Source organism: Sceloporus undulatus, chromosome 4 (assembly GCF_019175285.1).
Source record: "Sceloporus undulatus isolate JIND9_A2432 ecotype Alabama chromosome 4, SceUnd_v1.1, whole genome shotgun sequence".
NCBI classification, from domain to species: Eukaryota; Metazoa; Chordata; class Lepidosauria; order Squamata; family Phrynosomatidae; genus Sceloporus; species Sceloporus undulatus.
In genome coordinates this window covers 180,067,526-180,088,813 of record NC_056525.1, presented here as the reverse complement: position 1 = coordinate 180,088,813, position 21,288 = coordinate 180,067,526, and the positions used below count along the sequence as shown (strand labels likewise).

The following is a 21,288-nucleotide window of genomic DNA, read 5'->3' as shown; positions in this document are numbered from 1 at the left end:
AAACATCATAAAAACAGCTCATTACGTTGAAACACTATAAAAATATGAACAGCATAAAAAACCAGAAAAAAACAAACTAGCTGAATGAGACCATTGTATAACAGGGGAGAACAGCATGAAGTCAGGACACATGGGGGAAAGCTTGTTGGAAGAGAAAGTTCTTTAATTCCTTTCTAAAGAGATCAAGAGAGGTGACGGAGTGGAGCTCATCGGGAAGAGAGTTCCAAAGCTGCGGGGCTGAGATGGAAAACGCCCTTTGTGCAGTCAAGGTGTATTTTGACTTAGGAACCCTTAACAAGTGCTTCCCGGCCGATCTGAGAGTGCGGGGCAGATTATATGGGGAGAGGCGGTCCTCTAAGTACCCTGGGCCCAAGCCATTTAGGGCTTTATAGGTCATAACCAACACCTTGTATTGCGCCCGGAAGCGAATAGGCAACCAATGTAGATCTTGCAGGATAGGTGTTATATGGCTGGTCCTGGAGCATCCAGTGACCAACCTTGCTGCCATATTCTGTACTAATTGAAGCTTCCGGGCATGGTACAAGGGTTGCCCCATGTAGAACGCATTACAGAAATCCAACCGAGAGGTTACCAGAGCATGTACCACCATTTCAAGGTCCCCCCAGCCCAGGTAGGGTCACAGCTGGCATATCAGCCGAAACTGATAACAGGTGCTCCTGACTGTCGCATCCACCTGAGATGTAAGGTGGAGCGACGAATCCAGAAGCACCCCCAGACTGCGAACTGAGTCCTTCAGGAGAAGCGTGACCCCATTCAGGACAGGTGGACAAACTTCCATCCCCGGACCCGGGGAACCTATCACGAGTACTTCTGTTTTCTCTGGATTCAGACTGTCTGTTTTCCCTCATCCAGCCCATTACCGACTCCAGACAGGCATTTAGAGGAGAGATGCAATCCCTAGTCACTGCATCAGTCGGAGACACAGAGAAACATATTTGGGTGTCATCAGCAAACTGATAACACCGCGCCCTGTGTCTCCGGATGATCTCTCCCAGCAGTTTCATGTAAATGTTGAATAGCATGGAGGACAGAATGGCTCCTTGAAGGACACCAGATGTAAGTTCCCTCTTATCGGAGCACACATCCCCCAGCTGCACCATCTGGAATCTAACCGAGAGGTAGGAACGGAACCACTGGAGCGCAGTGCCCCCGATACCTAACTCCCTCAGGCGTTCCAGAAGGATACCATGGTCAATGGTATCGAAAGCCGCTGAGATGTCCAAAAGCACTAACAGGGACATGCTACCCCTGTCCATGCTCAGATGGAGATTATCGACCAGGGCGACCATGGCAGTCTCAACTCCATAGCCCGCCCGGAAGCCGGTTTGAAATGGGTCTAGAAAATCCGTTTTGTCCAAGATCACTTGAAGCTGGAAAGCATGCTTAGCTTCCATTGTCTTTTAATTTTTTTTTCTTGATCATGCAGTGTGTTCTCCTGTTGGTTGTATAGCAATCCCACACTTGGTTTAAATTTCACTTTGATTTTCCAGATTTTCCAGAAGAGGTTTATTGTTCTATTTTTTGTTGTTGTTGCCTTCTGTTTCTCTAGATTATGTGGTGGCTAAGTGGTTAAAATGCTGGCTCTGATGATTGTAAGGTTGGCAGTTCAAGATCCAACTGCTGTGTGATGGAGTGAGCTACCATCATTAGTCCCAACTTCTGCCAACCTAACAGTTCAAAAGCATGTAAAAGTGCAAGTAGATAAACTGGTACTACTTTGGTGGGGAGGTAACAGCATTCTGTGCAGTCATGCTGGCCACATGACTACAGAGTTGGTAACAGAGGTGAGCATTGCCCCCTACAGTCGGACATGACTAGACAAACTTGTCAAAAGGGAAACCTTTACCTTTCTCCATTTCTCTGTATTGATTATTATGTTCATTTTTTGGGTCCCTGTGCACAAGTGGCTGAGCAGTTGCATTCTGGATTGTGATCTTATTTCTGTCATCTTTTACTGGTGCTTCTTGCCTGTCCTTAACTGTCTGAAAAGGTTCATCTGTCATCAGTGAGGCTTTTCTTTCATTTTGGCTACAGACAGTGCCTTTACAGTCAATTAGGCTTAATAGTGCAAATCTAGCTTGTACTTAAACTACAGGGATATTATTCTGGATGTATTTTGGCTTAGCGGTTAAGATGCTGGCTCTGATGATGGCAAGGTTGGCAGTTCAAGACCCAACTGTCGTGTGATGGAGTGAGCTTCCATCATTAGTCCCAGCATATGCCAACCTAGCAGTTTGAAAGCATGTAAAAGTGCAAGTAGATAAACAGGTACCAAATAGGTATTTTTAATATTTTTAATATATTTATATATTTTATATATATATATATACACACACACACACACACACACACACACACACACACACACACACAATGTATTGTGGCACAGACAATGTATTGTCTGTGCCACAATGTGTCCCTTCTTTTTGTAAAGGGAATGGAATTTTTTCATCTTCTGATTCCAATCCTGTAGTCTATTTGATTTTGATACTGGCCATCAGGTAACTTGCACATATACATTTGTCTCTGTTTGCCTGAAGAAAGTGTTTGCAATGAACAAATCATTGGATTTTAAGTCAATGTCCTTGATCAAAGGCCAAATTCTGCAACAATATCTGGTTCTGCTCTGATTCCTACTTTTGCATTACAATCACCTATTACTATCAACATGTTCAGTTTTGTTGTGACAACAATTTCCTCCTGGACCCCAGAAGAGAAGCTTTCAGTTCTTTCCTCTTCTGCTTTTGTAGTTGGCATATAGACCTGGATTTTGATTAGTTTGGTGAGGTTTTTTCCAGAAGTCTTACTGATATTATTCACTCAGACTTTGCATTATATCATCCGGTTACTTTTGCCTCATTGTTAATGCTATCTTATTTCTTCTTAGATTTTCATTTCTTGGATAAAAACATTGTACTTATCCGATTGATAATGTCCCATTCCTGCTCACTTTAACTTGCTTACTATAAATACTGCAATGTTTCTATGTGTATTTTTTATTTTATAATGCCTAATTTCTCCTGATTCACGCTTCTCACATTCCATGTCCCCATGAAGCTGTTGTACAGGTTCAGACTCTCCTTTCACATCTGCACATACGAGCAGCTGAATGTGCTTTCAGCTTGAGTCAGTTGTATCTTTAGATGAAGCACTACTCATAGTTGTCTTCTGCTCTTCCTCAGAAGCTGGCCAAATACTTTCGAACCTGGGGGGGTCTCAACTTCTTGCATTATCTTGTGTCTCATTTTGGACTGTCTCATTATAGGGTTTCCATGATAAAAGACATTCAGAAGTGGCTTACTAGTGCCTCCTTCTGTACAATGCTAACAATTGTTAGCTATGGTGTCACATGCTACTATCTCTGAGAGATTCTCTGCCAGTGTCACCCTCCTCCATATAATCTTTCTCCATAGCAAAAGCTTGTCTGACTTGGGAGACCTACCAGTAGCATAGTCTCCTGTGTCACAACAGCATGTAATCCCACTATCAAGAAAATGTAGTGTCATGTTGGGGAATTAAAGTGTACTTAATATTAATATTTAACATGAAGTAAACATATGACAAAAAAAAAAACACCTTTCAATGATATCTTGCAAATCAGTACTTCTCAAAGTAATGGTCCATGGATCACTATTTGTCCATGAACCATCAGCTGCTGGTTTGCAGTGTTCTCCAGATGAGAATGTACAGTTGCTGCCAATAGATACAAATAGGGTACCAGACCTGGCACACTAGAAAAGATAGAACTGTTGGTCCCTTACATTAGATATGCTGAGAAGTACTAAAAAAAAGTTTTCAGGGTCTTCAGCCTTCCTGTTCCGGCCACCTGGACCACATCAGTTTGGAAAAAAAGAAAGGATTTTAAAACAAGATGTCAGGGACTATACCTTGTTTTTACTGAAGATTCATGCAGTGAAGACTCTCACATCTGGAAGCCTTTTAGAACACACATTCTCTGATGAGATTTTCTTTTTTCTCTAAAACTTATTATCTCATTAAGATTCTGGGGAGAGCACTTTGAGACTGCAAGAAAGACCTTGGTGAGGTATGTATTCCCACTCCTGATGTAAATTATTCTTGTTGTGTAAGAGATTATTTGCCCTTAATAGTGGGCCATGAGGTTTCACACAACTAAAAAGTAACACACACAAAGGGAAACAAAGGGCACTTGCATGTAGTGTTAATCCATGGAAGTGCAGGAAATGACCTATAGAGATAAACACAGTTGATAGTGTGTAGTCTGCATGAGATTATTCATCATCATCATCATCACCACCACCACCATCCCACCCTTCTCCCAAGACTGGGACTCAGGGCAGCTTACAACATTAAAAAGCAGTACAATTAAAAGCATAAAAAATAGTACATTAAAACAGAATTAAATTACTGCAATAATTAAAGCAAATTAATTATTTAAATTAATTAATTTAAATTAGTCCACCTTTCCTTTTACCCCCCCTGCCCCCCACATAAAGGGAATTCTGCATATGTTCGAGCCCCATTTAAATGAATGGGGCTCATGCACGTGGTGGCGTGGTGGCGCACGCGCACCATGGGCACACATGCCATTACCCCTTATGAGGTGTGCCACCTCTTTTCCCAGCATGGCTTTCAGCATATGCTGAAAGCTGCGTAAGGCATGCCCGTGTATGATGCGGGCGCACTGTAGCAACACCCTGTTAATGTATAGAATGGTATGAAATTGTTCAGATGTAACATATTGGAAATGGTTATTCACTTTGCAGAAGCCTAGAATTGGCTGCAGCTGGAACTCAAACCAGCAGGTGATGTCCAAATTCACAGTGTGTGACAGAGAACACATAGCAAGATGTAAATATACTGTGTCATCTTTGCAAGGGAGAAAGTATTACAAGATGCACAGGAACCTGTACAGGAAGGGGCTGGGCAAGGTGGCCGCATGGCAAATTGTGTATATAAGCCCAGATGCCCGTTTGTACAGTTTGTTGAGGTTTGTAGTTGGTGGATGGTGTTGGTAATTGTTCTCGCATGTGTCTTTGCAACAAATAAACAAAGTGCCTCTTTGGAGATAAGCCAGGTTTTGGTGTGCTTTCATCTAGCAGCTGTTTTCCTGGTATGCTCCAGCAGTTTGCTGTTGTTTATCTTCACACAAGCTTCCGAGTTTACTCTGCGTGCTCACGTTTGCATCAACACACCTGAGCCCATTCTTTAAAAGCTTTCTGGTTTGAAAGCCTGTCTGAAGACAAAGGTCTTCAGCTGTGGGCTGAAGGCCATCTAGGAAGTAGCCATTCTGGTCTCCTTGGGAAGGAAGTTCCACATCCTAGGGGCAGCCATAGAAAAAAACCTCTCTCATGTCCCCACCAACCATGCTTGTGATGGTGGTGTGACAGAGAGAGGGCCTCCCCTGAGGATCTCAGGGCTAAGGCTGGCTCATATAGGGAGATATGGTTTGCCTGGGCCTGAGCCATATAGCGTTTTATAGGTCATCACCAGCACTCTGAATTGTGCTCGGAAACAAACTGGCAGCCAGTGGAGCTGTTTCAATAGGAGCATTGTGTGATCTCTATAACCTGTTCCTGTTAGCAGCTCTTTGGACCTGCTGAAGTTTCCAAACACTTTTAAAAACAGCTCCAAATAGAGTGTGTTACAGTAGTCCAAACAGGATGTAACCAAGGCGTGTACCATGGCCAGGTGTGGCATCTCAAGCATGAAGGATCTGCAGGTATGTAGTATCTTAGCATCGAACACACATACACAGCTTCCTCCCAGACACTTCTATCTTGTGTTATTTATAAATACAAATAATAGTATAGGAGTTATTTCTGAATAAGAATGCAGAGTATTAGCCTGTAGGTCCTATTATTATGTAGAAAATTTAGACCTATATCTCCCTCTTCTGTCCAATTCTATTATACTTAGGAAAGTCTTATGTTGCTTCATCCATAGTTGTCAATCAATTCACAACTGAAAATAACTAAATTTCAAGAAAATGTTTTTAAAATGGCATTTTGGGTTACTAATTCCAATATGGCAAAATATCTAACTACAGTGGTGCCTCGGGATACGAAATGATCGGGTTACGAAATTTCCGGGATATGAAAAAGTTGGATTGGCAAAAACTGTTTCGGGTTACGAAATATTTTTCGGGTTACGAAATTCATTTCGGCGCGAAATTCAAATGCTGCAAAGTGCAGCTATAGGCTTTCCAGTGCTAACGGAAAAGTGTTTCGGGTTACGAAATTTTCGGGTTACGAAAGGAATGGCGGAACGAATTAATTTCGTAACCCGAGGCACCACTATACATGAAAGTTGGATGATTTCAAATTACTTCTCATTTTTTTCTTCCTAATTGTGAAAGCCTTTTGGTATATAAAACATACTTGAGAAAAATAACAGCTAAATAATAGGGCAAAGCCTAAGACTTTAGGATTGTGTGAGATCTAAATAAAACATTTCAATAAATTTAATATTTTAAAACCATCCAGCCCAGACCTACAGCACAGTTGTTACTGATAAAAGCTCCAGTCAGGTATCTGTACTTACTGTTCCCTTCTTCACTGGGAAAAACAAATGTTACAAAATGTGTAACATGACATTGCTACAATTTTATCCATGGTTTTTCTGGGGGTTTTTCGGGCTATGTGGCCATGTTCTAGATTTTCTTTCTGACGTTTCACCAGCATCTGTGGCTGGCATCAAAGATGCCAGCCACAGATGCTGGCAAAACATCAGGAAGAAAATCTTCTAGAACAAGGCCACTTAGCCTGAAAAACCCACAAAAAAACATGGATGCCGTCCATGAAAGCCTTTGACTTCACAATTTTATCCATGTTTAGTTTCACTGGCTTCAACTAGCAAGGGTGGGAAAACCTACATAGTAATGATATCATGACATGTATTTCTAACACATACCTATAGGAGAAAAAAAAACCCTCCTGTGATATGTAGTTTGGTCTTGCCCAGTGCTTAAGACAAAAATTCAGCTTCAAGTTGGGAGACATAAAAATTCTAACTTGCACAAATATGGAATGGAACATCTTATTTAAATAAGCTCACATTAATCAAATCAAAATAAAAATGTAGCGTTTAACAACAGGAAAAAAAGAAAGAAAAAAAGGAAAGAAAATGGAAAGTTTTAGAAAACCATACATTTGTAACAATTTAGTTCATATTTGGAACTGTCTATAAATCAGAGATAGGGTAAGGGGGCGTGGATGTGTGATTTTTTTTAAAAAAGTGTAGGTAGCAGAGGAAGCTTGTGTTGTGGGGTGAGGAGTAATGACCATGGGCTGCCAGTATTAGATGAATAAAGAACTCAGAATCCCCCCCCCCCCAGGCCTGCAACACTTCATCTGAAGAATGTTTTATTTCAGATGGTTATAATCCCATAGCAAATCTCAGATGAGGAAATGATTATTTAGGACAAGGAGCTGGAAATTGTGGCCTTTCAGAAGTTGTACCACAACTCCAGGTAGTAGCCCTAGTCAACAGTGAGTGAGTTCTACTCCAACAACATCTGGTGAGGCCCATTCTGGGAAGGTAGGCTACAGATTAGGGAAGGAAAGTATATTCAAAAATATTTTAAAAACTTGCGAAAAATTGTTTCTCAAGTTTGAAGGAGCCCTGATGAAAAGAATCCTGGACTGACAAGAACCTTTACAGAATGCAGAGAGATCTTGTAGCACCTTTGAGACTATCTGAGCAAAAGAAGATGTAGTACGTGCTGTCATAGACTCACCAGATTACCGCACTACCCTCTTATAGTGCTGCTATTCCACTTTTACTGCCCTGGCTGCCTCCTGTTGCAATGAGGCCTAAGAGCTCTCTGTCTGAGAATTCGAAATGTCCCTCTGTAAACTGCAAATCCCTGAATGCAACAGGAGGCAGCCAGAGCAGTTAAAGCGGAATAGCAGCACTATTAGAATGTAGTGCATTAATCTCCTCAGTCTACTTCCTCAGATGCATGGAGTGAAATAATGTACAGGAAGAGAATGTATGAATACCTATGGAAATGCAAGATGTATGGATGGGTATGGTGATGAGGTGACAAGCAACTATGGTCGTTAAGAGATAAAGACACAAGTAAGGATGTAGCCATGGTGGGTGCATATCCATCTGAAATTGTGGGAGTTTTGGAATGTGGTCCATGGAGGCTGGGAACCTTCTTTTTGTACAAAGAACAGAACAATTCCCCAATGACAGACAGCTTATGGCATGTGCGCACACACACACACACACACACACACACACACACACACACAGATATTACATTTAACCCTATGGCAACTATTTGAGTGTGTGTCTTAAAGTAACACATGAAAAAGCTGTAAAGTATGAAGCATGAAATCTTTAGCACTTAGAAAACATACCAAAAACTTCATTGTCTTCTGAAGGTTCTTGGGTTAGCCGGACTGCTTTGGAGTTTCCTTTATTTTCACTTTCCTCCCCTTTGGTGTCAGGATTCTGAAAAGATACAATACACACCTTAGTTAAGAAGGCATCAGTAAGAAATGTTTTATCAATATCAAATATTGCTTTAGACAGGCCGTAATTTTTTTTTAAATTAAGGCTTGTCTAAAGCAGTGTATGTGTATTATTTTATTTTCCTATGTTATATCTTATATTGATGCTGGTCTTTGACCGTAATAAAGAATTTCATTTCAATCATATGGGATAGAAAAAAAATGCACACTCAAAAAGAAAGAAAGGAAGAAAGAAAAGACCTATATTACATCAAATAGAGAAGGGAAAATGTGAATGTCCTTTTGTGCAGTAGTATGCTAATACAATGCTGAAACCTAGCCTATGTGTCTTCTTTGTGTTGTTGAAAGAGGTGGTCTGAACTGTTTGGTATTTCCTCTGTACTGTTACAATAGGCAGAAAGTAAAAGATGTTGACATGGGCTTATCAGACATCTAGAAACTGATTAAACACCTGGTCTGGGCTCCAGAATTCATGAAATACAGCTGGACAGAGCTTTTCCTTCCAGAGTTTGGATGCTGTTATTCATTGCTGCCTATAGGATATTGGCTTGTGGCTCTTGTGCACCATGTCACTCTTGAAGGACTTTCAGGTCTCTGTTAAAGCTGAAGTTCAAGTTTAGTGCTAGTCTCTAAATCATGTGACTGGTATACAATCCAAAGAAATCTGATGCACCTTATCAATTCACTTCAAACTGTACCTTCATTGAAACCAAGGATGGGATCCTTTGGCAGGCCCAGGAGCCAACTTTCTGTCAATGAGGGCCAAATGGGTTGCCAAAAATGAAAAAACAAACAAAACAAAAAAAAACCCAACAACAATGAAAAACCCGACCTCCTAATACCAAAACTGAAATCTACTTTTGGTTTTGAAAAGCAGATATATATATTTCCCAGCATCAAACAAATACATAGCTATCAGGCTGTGACCTATTGAAAAGCTGAGCTGCTGCTCTTAGATGCTTCCAGGAGAAACAAATCAACCTTTTATGCCAGAAACAGAATGGTACACAAGAATCAGGACAGCCAGAGAACTCAAAATATGCCTTGAGCATACATGTAGCTCTTGGGCGGGTTACAGAGCGCCATTAGGGATGTCCTGAGGACGTCCCAGTTTGAAAAAGGGGCGTCTCTTCCAGATGCCATATTGACGTAGCGGACGATGTGTGTCCACACGTCGTGCCCCGGAAGTGACGATGCGAGTGCCAACTAGCGCTTCGCGGCGTCTCTTCTGGGGCCCAGGAAGGAGCGTGATTTCCGCGCTCCTTCCTCGGAGCGTCCGGGAGCCGCGCGGTTTGGTCGCTGCGGCTCCCGGACACTGCAAGCGGAGGCGGAGCCAGACCACCGAAATCCGGCGGTCTGTAATGCGCCATAGAGATCATTTTGCTCACCCCAATTTAAGTAAGTGGGCAAGCCATTGTGGATATACTCTGTCTTGATGCAGCATGCGAGCCAGATGCTCTATTTTCTGCTACAGGCAAGGAATTAAAAACCTCCCTTTCATCCAGCTGTTTAATTTTCTTTCCCAGTGTGTCCCAAGATGCCCTACAATCCATTGCTCATAATTTAATGAAAAGAGCTGAGAAAATACATTTCCTTCATTGCACTTTTTAGTGGGATGGAGACATTCATGGGATCTTTATATTGTATTTTAATGATAGGCTATACATCTTACAGTTATGGTTTTCTAATTTCCACTAAAGTTCAATTACCACTGATTTTAATACAGAAGAAAACTGGGAGCATCTCTTACAAGCCTTCCTAAATCAGTCAATAAACTAGTTAATGAAATTAATCTGTTAGGTTGAAATGTAGTACATTCATTTGCATATCTGCTCTTACACAAGGCTCACCAAGCGAAACAGGATTTACTGCCAGGTATTTTACATACAGGACTACATCCTTTGCTGTTAAACATGTGTGCTGCAAGACAGGGGGCCACTTTTTAGGTTGGCAATGAGTTTCAGGCTCATACTTTTGTTATGGCAGTAATGTTTTTTATTTGTTTGTTTAAAATAATAAAATAATAATAATAAAAAATTATTTATATACTGCTATTCCAAGGATCACAGCGGTGAACAATAAAAGATAAAACAGTTAAAACAACATGAGCCCCAACCCCCTCCAGCAGAATTACAACAATTAAGAACAATTAGCAGTCAACAACAATACAAATCCAACAGCACCCCAAGCAAATGGCTGTGTAGAGTGGAATACATCGTAAACATCGCCAAGGGGAAAAGAATAACAGACAAGGCTCACGGGGGCAAAGCCTGGTGGAATAAGAAGGTCTTCAGATCCTTCTTAAAAGTATTAAAGGAGGTGCTAGTACAGAGCTCATTGGGGAGGGAGTTCCAGAGCTGTGGGGCTGCAACAGAAAAGGCCCTCCGGGATGAAGCATATCTAGCATCTGGAACTCTTAAAAGATGTCTCTCACCCGATCTGAGAGTGCGGGGCGGATTGTATGGGGAGAGGCGGTCCTCCAAGTACTCTGGGCCCAAGCCATTTAGGGCTTTATAGGTCATAACCAACACCTTGTATTCGGCCCGGAAGCGAATAGGCAGCCAATGAAGATCTTTTAAAACTGGCGTTTTATGGCTGGCCCTGAGACATCCAGTAACCAGCCTAGTAGCCATATTCTGCACTAATTGAAGCTTCCGGGTTTGGTACAAGGGTTGCCCCATGTAAAGTGCATTACAGAAATCTAATTGAGAGGTTACCAGAGCATGTACAACGGTTTCAAGGTCCCCCCGGCCCAGGAAGGGTCTCAGTTGGCATATCAGCCGAAGCTGATAACAAGTGCTCCTGACCGTCGCATCCACCTGAGCAGTAAGGTGATGCGACGAGTCCAGAAGCACCCCCAAACTGCGAACCAAATCATTAAAAAAAATACTACTTAGATGCATTAGATTTTTTTTAAAAAATTTTAAAAATTTTATTGATTACAAACAAACATACTATAACAAAACATACCATAACAAAACAAAATCATATCGAACTAACAATCACAATCAAATCATACAATACCAATCCCCCCCCCCCCCCAAAAAGAAAAAAAAAACCCTTCCCTAAACCTCACCAATCATACTCACCATACTACCTTACCATTTTACCTACATACATTCCATGGTTTAAGCTATGGATTCCACGCTTATCTAGCATATGACAAAGAAAAAGTTAATCAGATAGTAAATAATCATTGTATAAGAAAAAATTTATTAAAGGTCTGGAATAAATATAAGAGCAGGATGTTCCATAAATTCCCAATGTGGCTTTCACCTCACGAGGCTATTTATAGAAAAGAAATGATTAGATGAAAAAAGTGGTTTAAATATAATGAACTAACAAAGAAGGAACAAGGTAAAATTATAATAAAAACGCATTTAGAATTAGAACAATTGGGATTTGACTTGTGGTGGTATGCCTATAGGAGAATTTATGAGAGAACATCAAAAGATTTAAAGGAATTTGATGATGAAGAAAGCGTAACAGAATTGGAGAAGTTATTAACGAAGGAACAAGATAAGTTAATTGGAAAGCTATATAAGAAACTGTTGGAATGGGAAATGGAGGGAGAAGCGGTGAAGGACACTATGATCAAATGGGCCAGACATATTGGGCATAATATCCAATTTGACCAGTGGGTGCATGTGTGGACAAAAAGACTGAAATATAGTGCTTCTCAAAATATAAAAGAAAACTGGTTTAAAATGTTCTACCGGTGGTATTTAACTCCGGAAAGGCTAGCCACAATTTATAAAAATAGAAATGATAAGTGTTGGAAATGTGGGGAAACAGCAGGTACATTTGTACACTGCTGGTGGAATTGCAAAGTTATTAAGAAATTTTGGACACAAATCAGAGATGTAATTGAAGAAATGTTGAAAATTAAGTTAGAACTAAAACCAGAAAGCTTCCTATTGGGAATATTTGATATTAAGAATGAAAGGAAATATGGAAAGCAATTATTCTACATGACAACAGTAGCAAGAATATTAATTGCACAACGATGGAAAACAAAAGAGATCCCAAAAGTAGAGCAATGGACGCTAAAATTAATGGAAATAGTCGCAATGGATAAATTGACGCAAGTAGTAAGGGATGAAAGGTTAGGGAATATATCACGGAAAATTAAAGAAGAATGGGCTTTAGTGTTTGAATATATGAGGAAGCAATATGGAGAGATTATTGAATGAAAACTATATTAATAGAAGTAATGAAGTGTGTACTATTGTGGTTCATCTGGTTTGTGGTGTAAATATATAGATTGGTGATATATTGAGGAAAATATAGCATTCGCAATGAAGAAATAGGTTATAAGTACAGTAAATAGTGAGTAGACAGAGATAGGAAATTGTTTTAGATAAGAGATACATGGAGATACAAAATATATAAAAAGGGGAAAAAGGGCATTAGAAATTAAAATACCTTCACATTAATTAAAATTTCATTCTTCATTAAATATCAATATTTTCATTAACATTTAATTCATCAATGCTTTCCCCATCCATTGCTTCCAAATAAAATGTCCAATGCATGCTTCATTAGTTAAACCTTAAATGTATTTAAACTGATTTTAATTGATAAAATCCTAATGATGATGATCGCAAAGATCCTGACTGTGATGTTAGCACAGTATACATCTCTGTATGTATATGTAAATGTAAATTGATGGTACTACACAACTCTTATCTCGAATCACAACTTCACACACCTGAATGCCCACCCAAATGGGCATCCACTTCTGTCTGATTTACTAAAGAGGTAAGTCTTATGGCTATATTCACCCTTTTAAGAAAATGGGTTTTTGCTCTTTTCATCCAGAGACCTCCAGAGACCACAATCAAGTCATGCTTCCCTCTATAATGGCCTGAGGCTTTATTCTGTAAAGCAATGGAGTGGGCCTGGCCTGTTCAGATAATATGACTAAATGTTTCAGCAGTACAAATACAAATTTCTTTTCAAAGGAATTCACCTTCCTGCTCTAACTCTCTTTAAGTCCTCTTATGGTCAATTCTGAAGTTACAATAGTGTGGTTGTCATGGAAAATGGCTTCCACATGGTCATGGGTGCAGTTTATTGTGCTAGGTCTTAGATTTGGTTTCATAAGCCAGGAACTGATACATTATATGTTAGAAGTGCCAGCATGGTGTAGTGGCTTGAGTGTTGGACTACGATTCTGGAGACCAGGGTTTAAATCTCCACTTGAGCATAAAAAGGTGTAACCTTTAGCAACTCACACGCTCTCTGCTTTAGAAGGTGGCAATGACAAAACCCCTCTGAATAAACTTGCCAAGAAAAGAAAGCCCTATGATAGGTTCACTTTAGGGTCTCCATCAGTCAAAAATGACTTGAAGGCACATAACAACAAAAACTCATGCCAGATATGTATTTGCCATGCCATCTGACTGACCCATCCAGAAAATGTTATGAAGAATTTACCAGAGTTTCATGAAAAGTGGACAAATTAGAAGTGGTTTTTCAAAGCAAACACACAACTTAAATCATAAGTCATATTTCAGTCATCCCCAAGTGACTTTCTAATGTATAGATGTTTGTTAAACTAAAATGGTATTCAGGACACACAGAGCAGTATGTTGTTTATCTCATTTATTTGTTTTGAATGCTAAATGACAAGTATCTGATGTACACACACGCATACACATATATATGCTCACAATAATTCAGTCAGGAGATAACCAGATAATGTATCATTGTGACTTGACAATGCTTTCATCAAATCACTCTGGATATGGCTGCTCAGTAGCAGCCTTACTTGGAGAGACATACTAAGTTGCTTCCACACAAAACTCAAGAGAAAAACTCCATGTTCTTTAAATGAATCAAAGCATTCTTGAGCTATTTCTGTCTCAGTGGTGTTCTGTGCTCTCTTGAACTATGGAAAGCCTCTGTTCAAGAACTAGCCATCTTCCCCAGTGCTTTTCAGAAGTTGTAGTGCTCTCTTGTGCCTACTTCAATACCTGCAGTTTTTCAAGATTAAGACAGCTGTGAAATGTAATAATTTGGCATCAAAGCAGTAGAGCAAGAGTGTTTAATCTTAATCACTGATCATAGGATAATGAATCAAGTTTTGCTGTTGTTGTATGCCTTCAAGTTGTTTCCAATTTATGAAAACCTAGGTTTTCCTGGCAAGATTTCTTTAGAGGGGTTTTGCCTTTGCCTTCCTCTGAGACTGAGATAGTGTCACTTGCATAAGGTCACCCAGTGAGCTTCCTTGGCTGAATGGGGATTCAGAACCTAGCCTCTAAAGTCATAGTCCAAAATCTAACTTTACTTTCTTCTAAATTGCTTTTTAGTATTAAATAATGTCTCTGGGGCCCTATCTAAAGTAGCAGTAATAAACTCACCAATATGATGTAACTGTGGCACACAATGCCTAATATAAAATATATGTATCATATCATGGTATCACAGTGGAAACAGAGAAGTGTCAGGAAGTAATATGATTTGTACATCAGACAAACCAAGAGACCCAAACATGGTTTTATTACTTATTATCATAAAAATATGTTAGACCAACCTTCATTGTTACTGATACCAAGTCTATTTGTTTTTTAAAGCAAAAATAACTCAGAATTTGCTAAGACAGCATGGTGTAGTGGTCTGAGCATTAGATTACAGCTCTGGAGACCAGGGTTCAAATCCCCAGCCAGAAATGGAAATCCCATGGGGATTGCACAAATTACACTCTCTCTGCTTCAGGGGGAGGCAAAGGCAAACCCCTCTTAATACATCTTGCCAAGAAAACCCTGTGCCTTAGATTGGTCTTAAGTGTGCCTTAGATTGGCCTTAAGTTAGAAAGGACTTGACTGGTAAGTTAGAAAGGACAGCAGCAACAAGCTTACACAAGCAAGCAGACTAAAAAAAATAAAAAATCCCCAGAATACCAACCTGAAAATCTTGGGGCAATTATGTAAGTATATATTTTAACCTGGCACCAAGTAATAGGGGTGCCATCAACAAAAATGCTCTCTTCCTCTACATATTTAATGTACATCCCTTAAAAGAACACATGGAGAAGAGACACACTAGATGGACAATTTTAATAACTGGACAAGCTAGTTCAGAAAGATACACTCCTTCTGGTATTCGGATCACAAGCTGTTTGGAAATTTCAGGCTAAGCACCAGCAACTTGAAATTGGTTTAGAGGTCAATGAGCATTGAAATAAGCTTTTTCAGACTGTGTGTAATATTATTCCACCTGGCCATATTCAAGATTATGGCCCATAATGGTTCAATTAGTTCAGAATGCAGCTGCCAGGATTTTTTTCCTGGTACATATCTTACAGTATTTCAGGAGATAACCAGTGACTGTATAACAGCAGCTGGAAAATTATTTGTTAAATTACTCTGGTAACAGTAAACCATACTTCCCTGAGGTACTATGTAACATAAAAATGCAGTTTCTTTTAAAGTTAATGTAAAAGCTTAACATCTTTTTGCAGAGAAAAGGGAAGATGGAGTGTGCAAGCCTGAGGTTTACAACAGCCTATTAAGCTTACCATGGTAAAAGCACTCCTTATGCTAAACAATTATAGGTCTATGATTCTACTTTAACTGCCATGGTTTCACTGTATGGAATCCTGGAATGTGTATTTAAGGGAGGGATATTTAGAATTCTCAACCAGAGAACTTTAATGCATCACCAAACTACAAATCCCAATATTCTATGGTGTTGAAGTGGAATGATAGGATCATAATGTGGCAGTGTGATAGGGCTCCTATGTGTTTTGTGTGAACCAGAAAAGGGATCTCAAATCACAAAATATTATTAAGATGCAGTAAAAAAGAGATGAGCCAGCATAATCTAGTGGTTTGAGCATAGGATTAGGACTCCGGAGATCAGGGTTCAAACCCACACTTCGCCATGGAAACTTGTTGGGTGAGCTTGGGCAAGTCAAACACTCTCAGCACCAGAAAACCCCATGACAGGTTAGCATTAGGGTCACCATAAGCCAGAAACAACTTGAAGGCACACAACAACAAAGAAGAGATATACAAAACTAGCCTTTGACTATGGGCATGTAACCTATGGACTAGCCAAACTAGAAAAGAACACTAAGAGTGTTCATTTAACTGGCAAGAATATTTTGATGTTTTTCAGGCTACATCTATATTGCATCATATTTATTAATTAATTAGATAATTGATTATCTAATTTCTCTCCCAGGGCTAGGATGCTAAGCATTTTATATTAACGAGACAATAAAATACAATAAAATTTTGTATATAAAATTATACATTGGTTTGTTTTTGTTTTTTAAAGAAATAATTAGCATACTTAATAAATATATTCAAACATAAAGAGTCCAGCATGCCCATATAGACCTACTTAGTCATTAAGTACTTGAATGAAAAGGCCTTTGCCTGGCGATTGAGCCTCTAGTATAATGTAATGAAGTACAAACCCAATGGCCTAATTCTGGACTTGATATTCTTTTAGAAATATCATTTGTATCCATGAAAACTCTTCAATGTCTTCAGGCAAATATTCAGACTGTACCTATGCAGAATGACCAGCGAAAATCATCTAAGGTGGCAGATATCTGTTCCTTCAAAAATGAGTTAATTGAACAACTAGTGTTAAGGTTAGGACAATGGCAGCTCGTAGCTTCCAAATCAGTAGGGCAGTGAATAGACTCCAGGTTTTAAACTAGACTTTAAAGGTACTGAACTCTAATCCTAAATTTAAAACTAGCCAGAAACTAGAATGGTTTTATCACTCCACCACCATAGGAACCACCAATCACCTTTGCAGCAGCATGGGAAATCTCCCAGATCACAAAGTAGACTGGGAATTTGGCCTTACACTGGACATGCTGGTTAGGGGATTCTGGGAGCTATAGTCCAAAAAGTAAAATTTCCAAGCTTTGGTAACTAATGAATTTCTAATCTATGTTTTTCTTAAAAACACCAGAGGGGTTCATTAGTACAAACATGTTGTGGCATAAGTCTTTTGGACTTCACACATTAGATACTTCCAGGTTGCCCCTAAATTCTCAATCTGTTTTGTGATGTGGGAGGTTTTCCACACTGTTCATAAAGCTATTTGTTCTGTCAGCCCATCTTAAGCAGTACAAGCATCTGCCTCATCAGAAAGTTTACTAAGCTCATTTTATACTCATACAAAATGACTGGGTATTACATTTAAAATGTGATAGAGTTTGCTGGCTGGGGGATTCTGGGAATTGTCATCTTAAAAGTAATGTTTCCAAGCTCTGGTGAATACATGGCTTACTTATTTCTGTCTTGATGTTATTACATATAATCAAGCAAAGACAACAGTTGCTCTAACACAAGCCACCTGCGGTCAATTTGATGACTAAGTCGTAAAGCTCCACATTTCTTTGTATCAACTCTGATAATTCAGGTGGATGAAGTTATTCTTTCTGGAGCCATGAAGATGAAGGTTTACAAGTTACAGATGTATCCCCAAAGAAGATATAATAAAAAATGGAGCAATTACTTTGGTCCCTGTTGTTCTTCCTGTTCCACACAGGTGCTTTCATCTGTCTTTTACAAATGTATTACTGTAGATAGATTCAATATGATGATTTTCATTCTAACTGTCTGATTTTTGCCATGTTTCAATATGTTTTGAAACTATATGTATGCATAAAAGCATTGTACAATCTGAGCAATATGTTGGAGCTGGAATTACAACAGTCTTGATAGTGTTATAGCTACCAAGCAATTAGACAAACATTTTCGAATGTGGATGTGTTATAAATACATCAACTAAACAAAGACTGTTTTACTTCAGTGTTAGTTTCTGAACCCTAACCATCACAACCCTAAAGCCATAAGCCTGTTTATTCCAGAAACAAGAATGTCTGAAATGTCCGAAATTCTACAAGATGTAAACAACTACCCTGATTGAAATTTTCTGGGACAAAGCAATAAAATATAAAATCCTTCATCCCAGATTTCTGTAAATCTGTTGAAAATGAAAGAAACATAATCTGCCATGACGGCAGATGATCACTGTTTTCTCAGTAAAGTGTGTGTGTCCTGATTGGAAGGGGAAATTTAACATTGTTGTTGCCATGTGCCATCTGACTTATAGTGACTCTTATCATAGGATTTTATTGGCAAAGTTTTTCAGAGGAGTTTGTAATTGCCTTCTTCTTAGGCTGAAAGGGAGTGATTTGCCCAAGGCTACCCAGATAATTTCCATGGCTGGGGATCTGAACCCCTGGTCTGCTGGACTATGATTCCACTTTAATTGCCATGGTTCCACTGATTTTTGCCACTCCTGTCCTTTTGTTTCAGTCATATAATGCATGAGGTCGGGGGGGGGGGGGATAAGAAAAGCCCATGCTTTTTTTAAAAGCCCATATTTCAGGAAAGGGGTCAAAGTGTGGCATGCAAGCTACATACAGCCCCTGGACCACACTTTTCTGGACCATGAAGCTCCCCACCAGTTCTGCAAAGCCCCATACCCCTCCCATTTAAGATGTATTTTCAGGTTGTTTTCTCCCTGGAATCATGCAGAAACAGAACATGTATATAAATCCCACCCAAAAAACACACCCACAAAACAGTACAAGGTGTTGGTTATCACCTATAAAGCCCTACATGGCTTGGGTCCAGTCTACTTGAAGGAACGCCTCCCCTCATATAATCCTTCCCGTACACTCCGTTCCTCCGGGAAAAAATTCTTACAACCCAGAAGGATCAGACTGGTGGTGACCTCCCGGAGATCCTTTTCTGCCACTGCCCCCAAAACTTAGGCGGGTTATAGACCGCCACTTGGGACGTCCACAGGACGTCCCATTTTTAAAAAGGGGCGTCTCTTCTAGACGCCCCTGGGTCTAATACGGACTCTGTCCGTACAATATGGCGCCAGCCGTTCCACACGGCCAGCGCCATCTTTATGTATCGGACGCTGTGCGTCCGAACGTGTTGCGGCACTAATGACATCGCGAGTGCGCCAGCGGCGCCTCGTGACATCATTAGGGCGCCGCAGAAAGAAGCTCCATTTTGGAGCTTCTTTTTTGCTCCATAAGGGAGCCGCGCGGTGTGGCTGCGACGGCTCCCTTACGGAGCAAACGGCGGCGGCGGCAGACCGCCTCAAAGTGGCAGTCTATAACCCGCCCCCGAATGACTTGCTGGAAGAGATTCACCAATTATCCTCATTGGAGGCTTTCAAAAAGGTGACAAAGACCCTTCTCTTCTGGCAGGTCTTCCCAGATTGATCATGATCTAGAACCGACTGATCCAGAACCGACTGAATCCACTCTCCTCACCACTTTCTCACTTGTGAATTGTGCAATAATTTTGATGTACTGTTATATATATTTCAACTATGTTTTATTGTTTAATTTTAAACTGGGAGGGAGGGTTACGCTAGGGTTTTGTGGGTTTATTGTTTTATCATTGTGTAATCAGCGCTTTATAAATACAGGTTAATAATAATAATAATAATAATAATAATAATAATCAAGTTGTTACCTGCCTTGATCCCCAAAACAGAAGAGGCAGGATATAAATAAATTTTCATTCATTCAAAATGCTGCACTACCCCCAAATATCTCCTTTTCCAGTCCCCCTCACAATTGTGATAGAAAGTGATATGATTTGATCCTGAACCATGAACATAACTGTGGACAATGTTATTTACTGGACAGCAGTTCCTCAAGCTTTATAGGCAGGAAGGCAGACTATAGTGATAACAGAGTATCTGGACTACAACTCCAAGAGTTCTCAGGAAAATGGCAAGTGGGAATGAGTTGGCATGATGCCTGGGGGATTCTGGCAATTCTAATCCAAAGAATAATTTTTTGAACTTCTGCCATTTTTGAACTTACCAGTGCAATGGCTTAAAAGCTTTGGGTTAGCTTAGAAAATGCCTCCTCCTTTTCACAGTCAGCTTTCTTCCTTCTGAATGTCTCCTTCCCTCCCACACTACGCATAAATGCAGATGCTTTCTGTCATTTATTTGATAGTATGACTGGCAAAGGGGATGGTCATGGGATTGGAGGATATGGATATGTGTCTGTTGAACTTTATCGCACAGGGCTCCCAGGGACCACTCTCAGAACGGAACGGAAGGGGCCTGGAATGAGTGAGGGACGAGTGGGGGACACATTTTATCACACACACAAGTTCCTCACTCCTTCCGTTCCATTCCCCATTTGTTCCCCATCCGTTCCAGAGGAGGATATTTTTGAGAACTATTCAAAACAGTTCTCAAAAATCTCCTCCTCTCTGGAATGGACTGGGAACGGAAAGGCAGGGAACAGAATGAGTGAGGGACTTGTGTGCAGTAAAATGCATCCCCCACTCATTCCATTCCCTTCCTGGCTCCTTTGGGACCGTTCTCATCACGTCCGAGGAGCCCTATGTGATAAAGTTCATTCTCTCAGATTGCCCAACTGGCACATGCTGGTCTACCAATGTGAAAATTGCTGTCACATTGTTCTTTTTTAAGCACACACACACTGGGGAACAATGGAGTCAGCATAATACATTCCTATGGAATAATATCCAGCTGAGAGTAATGTGCAATGGTCCTTGTGCTTATGATTCTGCAAAACAGTGGATTTAAAAAAGTCTGGAGGAAAAAAAGATTGTTTATAATTATCAAGAGCACTCACAGTAGTTCTGAGAACAAAAGATTACTTGAGAACTAGAGCACTTCACAGATTTTTATACTAATACAGAACATACCTATGCAAAGATCTGGAACAAAGCTATAGGGCATAATTAGGACATTGCTTCCCCAGATATCTTCCCCTCTCACAATGAAAATTTCCTTCACTTTCCAAATTTTTACCACTGTA

General features: G+C 40.0%; 1 protein-coding gene across 1 annotated transcript in view; it reads right to left on the bottom strand.

The window, feature by feature from the left end:
• Positions 1–21,288, bottom strand: part of LOC121928488 (myelin basic protein) — a 143,556-nt gene that overhangs the window by 75,529 nt on the left and 46,739 nt on the right. Inside the window, exon 3 of the mRNA XM_042463267.1 lies at positions 8,370–8,463. Coding sequence (XP_042319201.1) covers positions 8,370–8,463 — 94 coding nt within the window. The remainder of the gene's footprint in view (positions 1–8,369; positions 8,464–21,288) is intronic.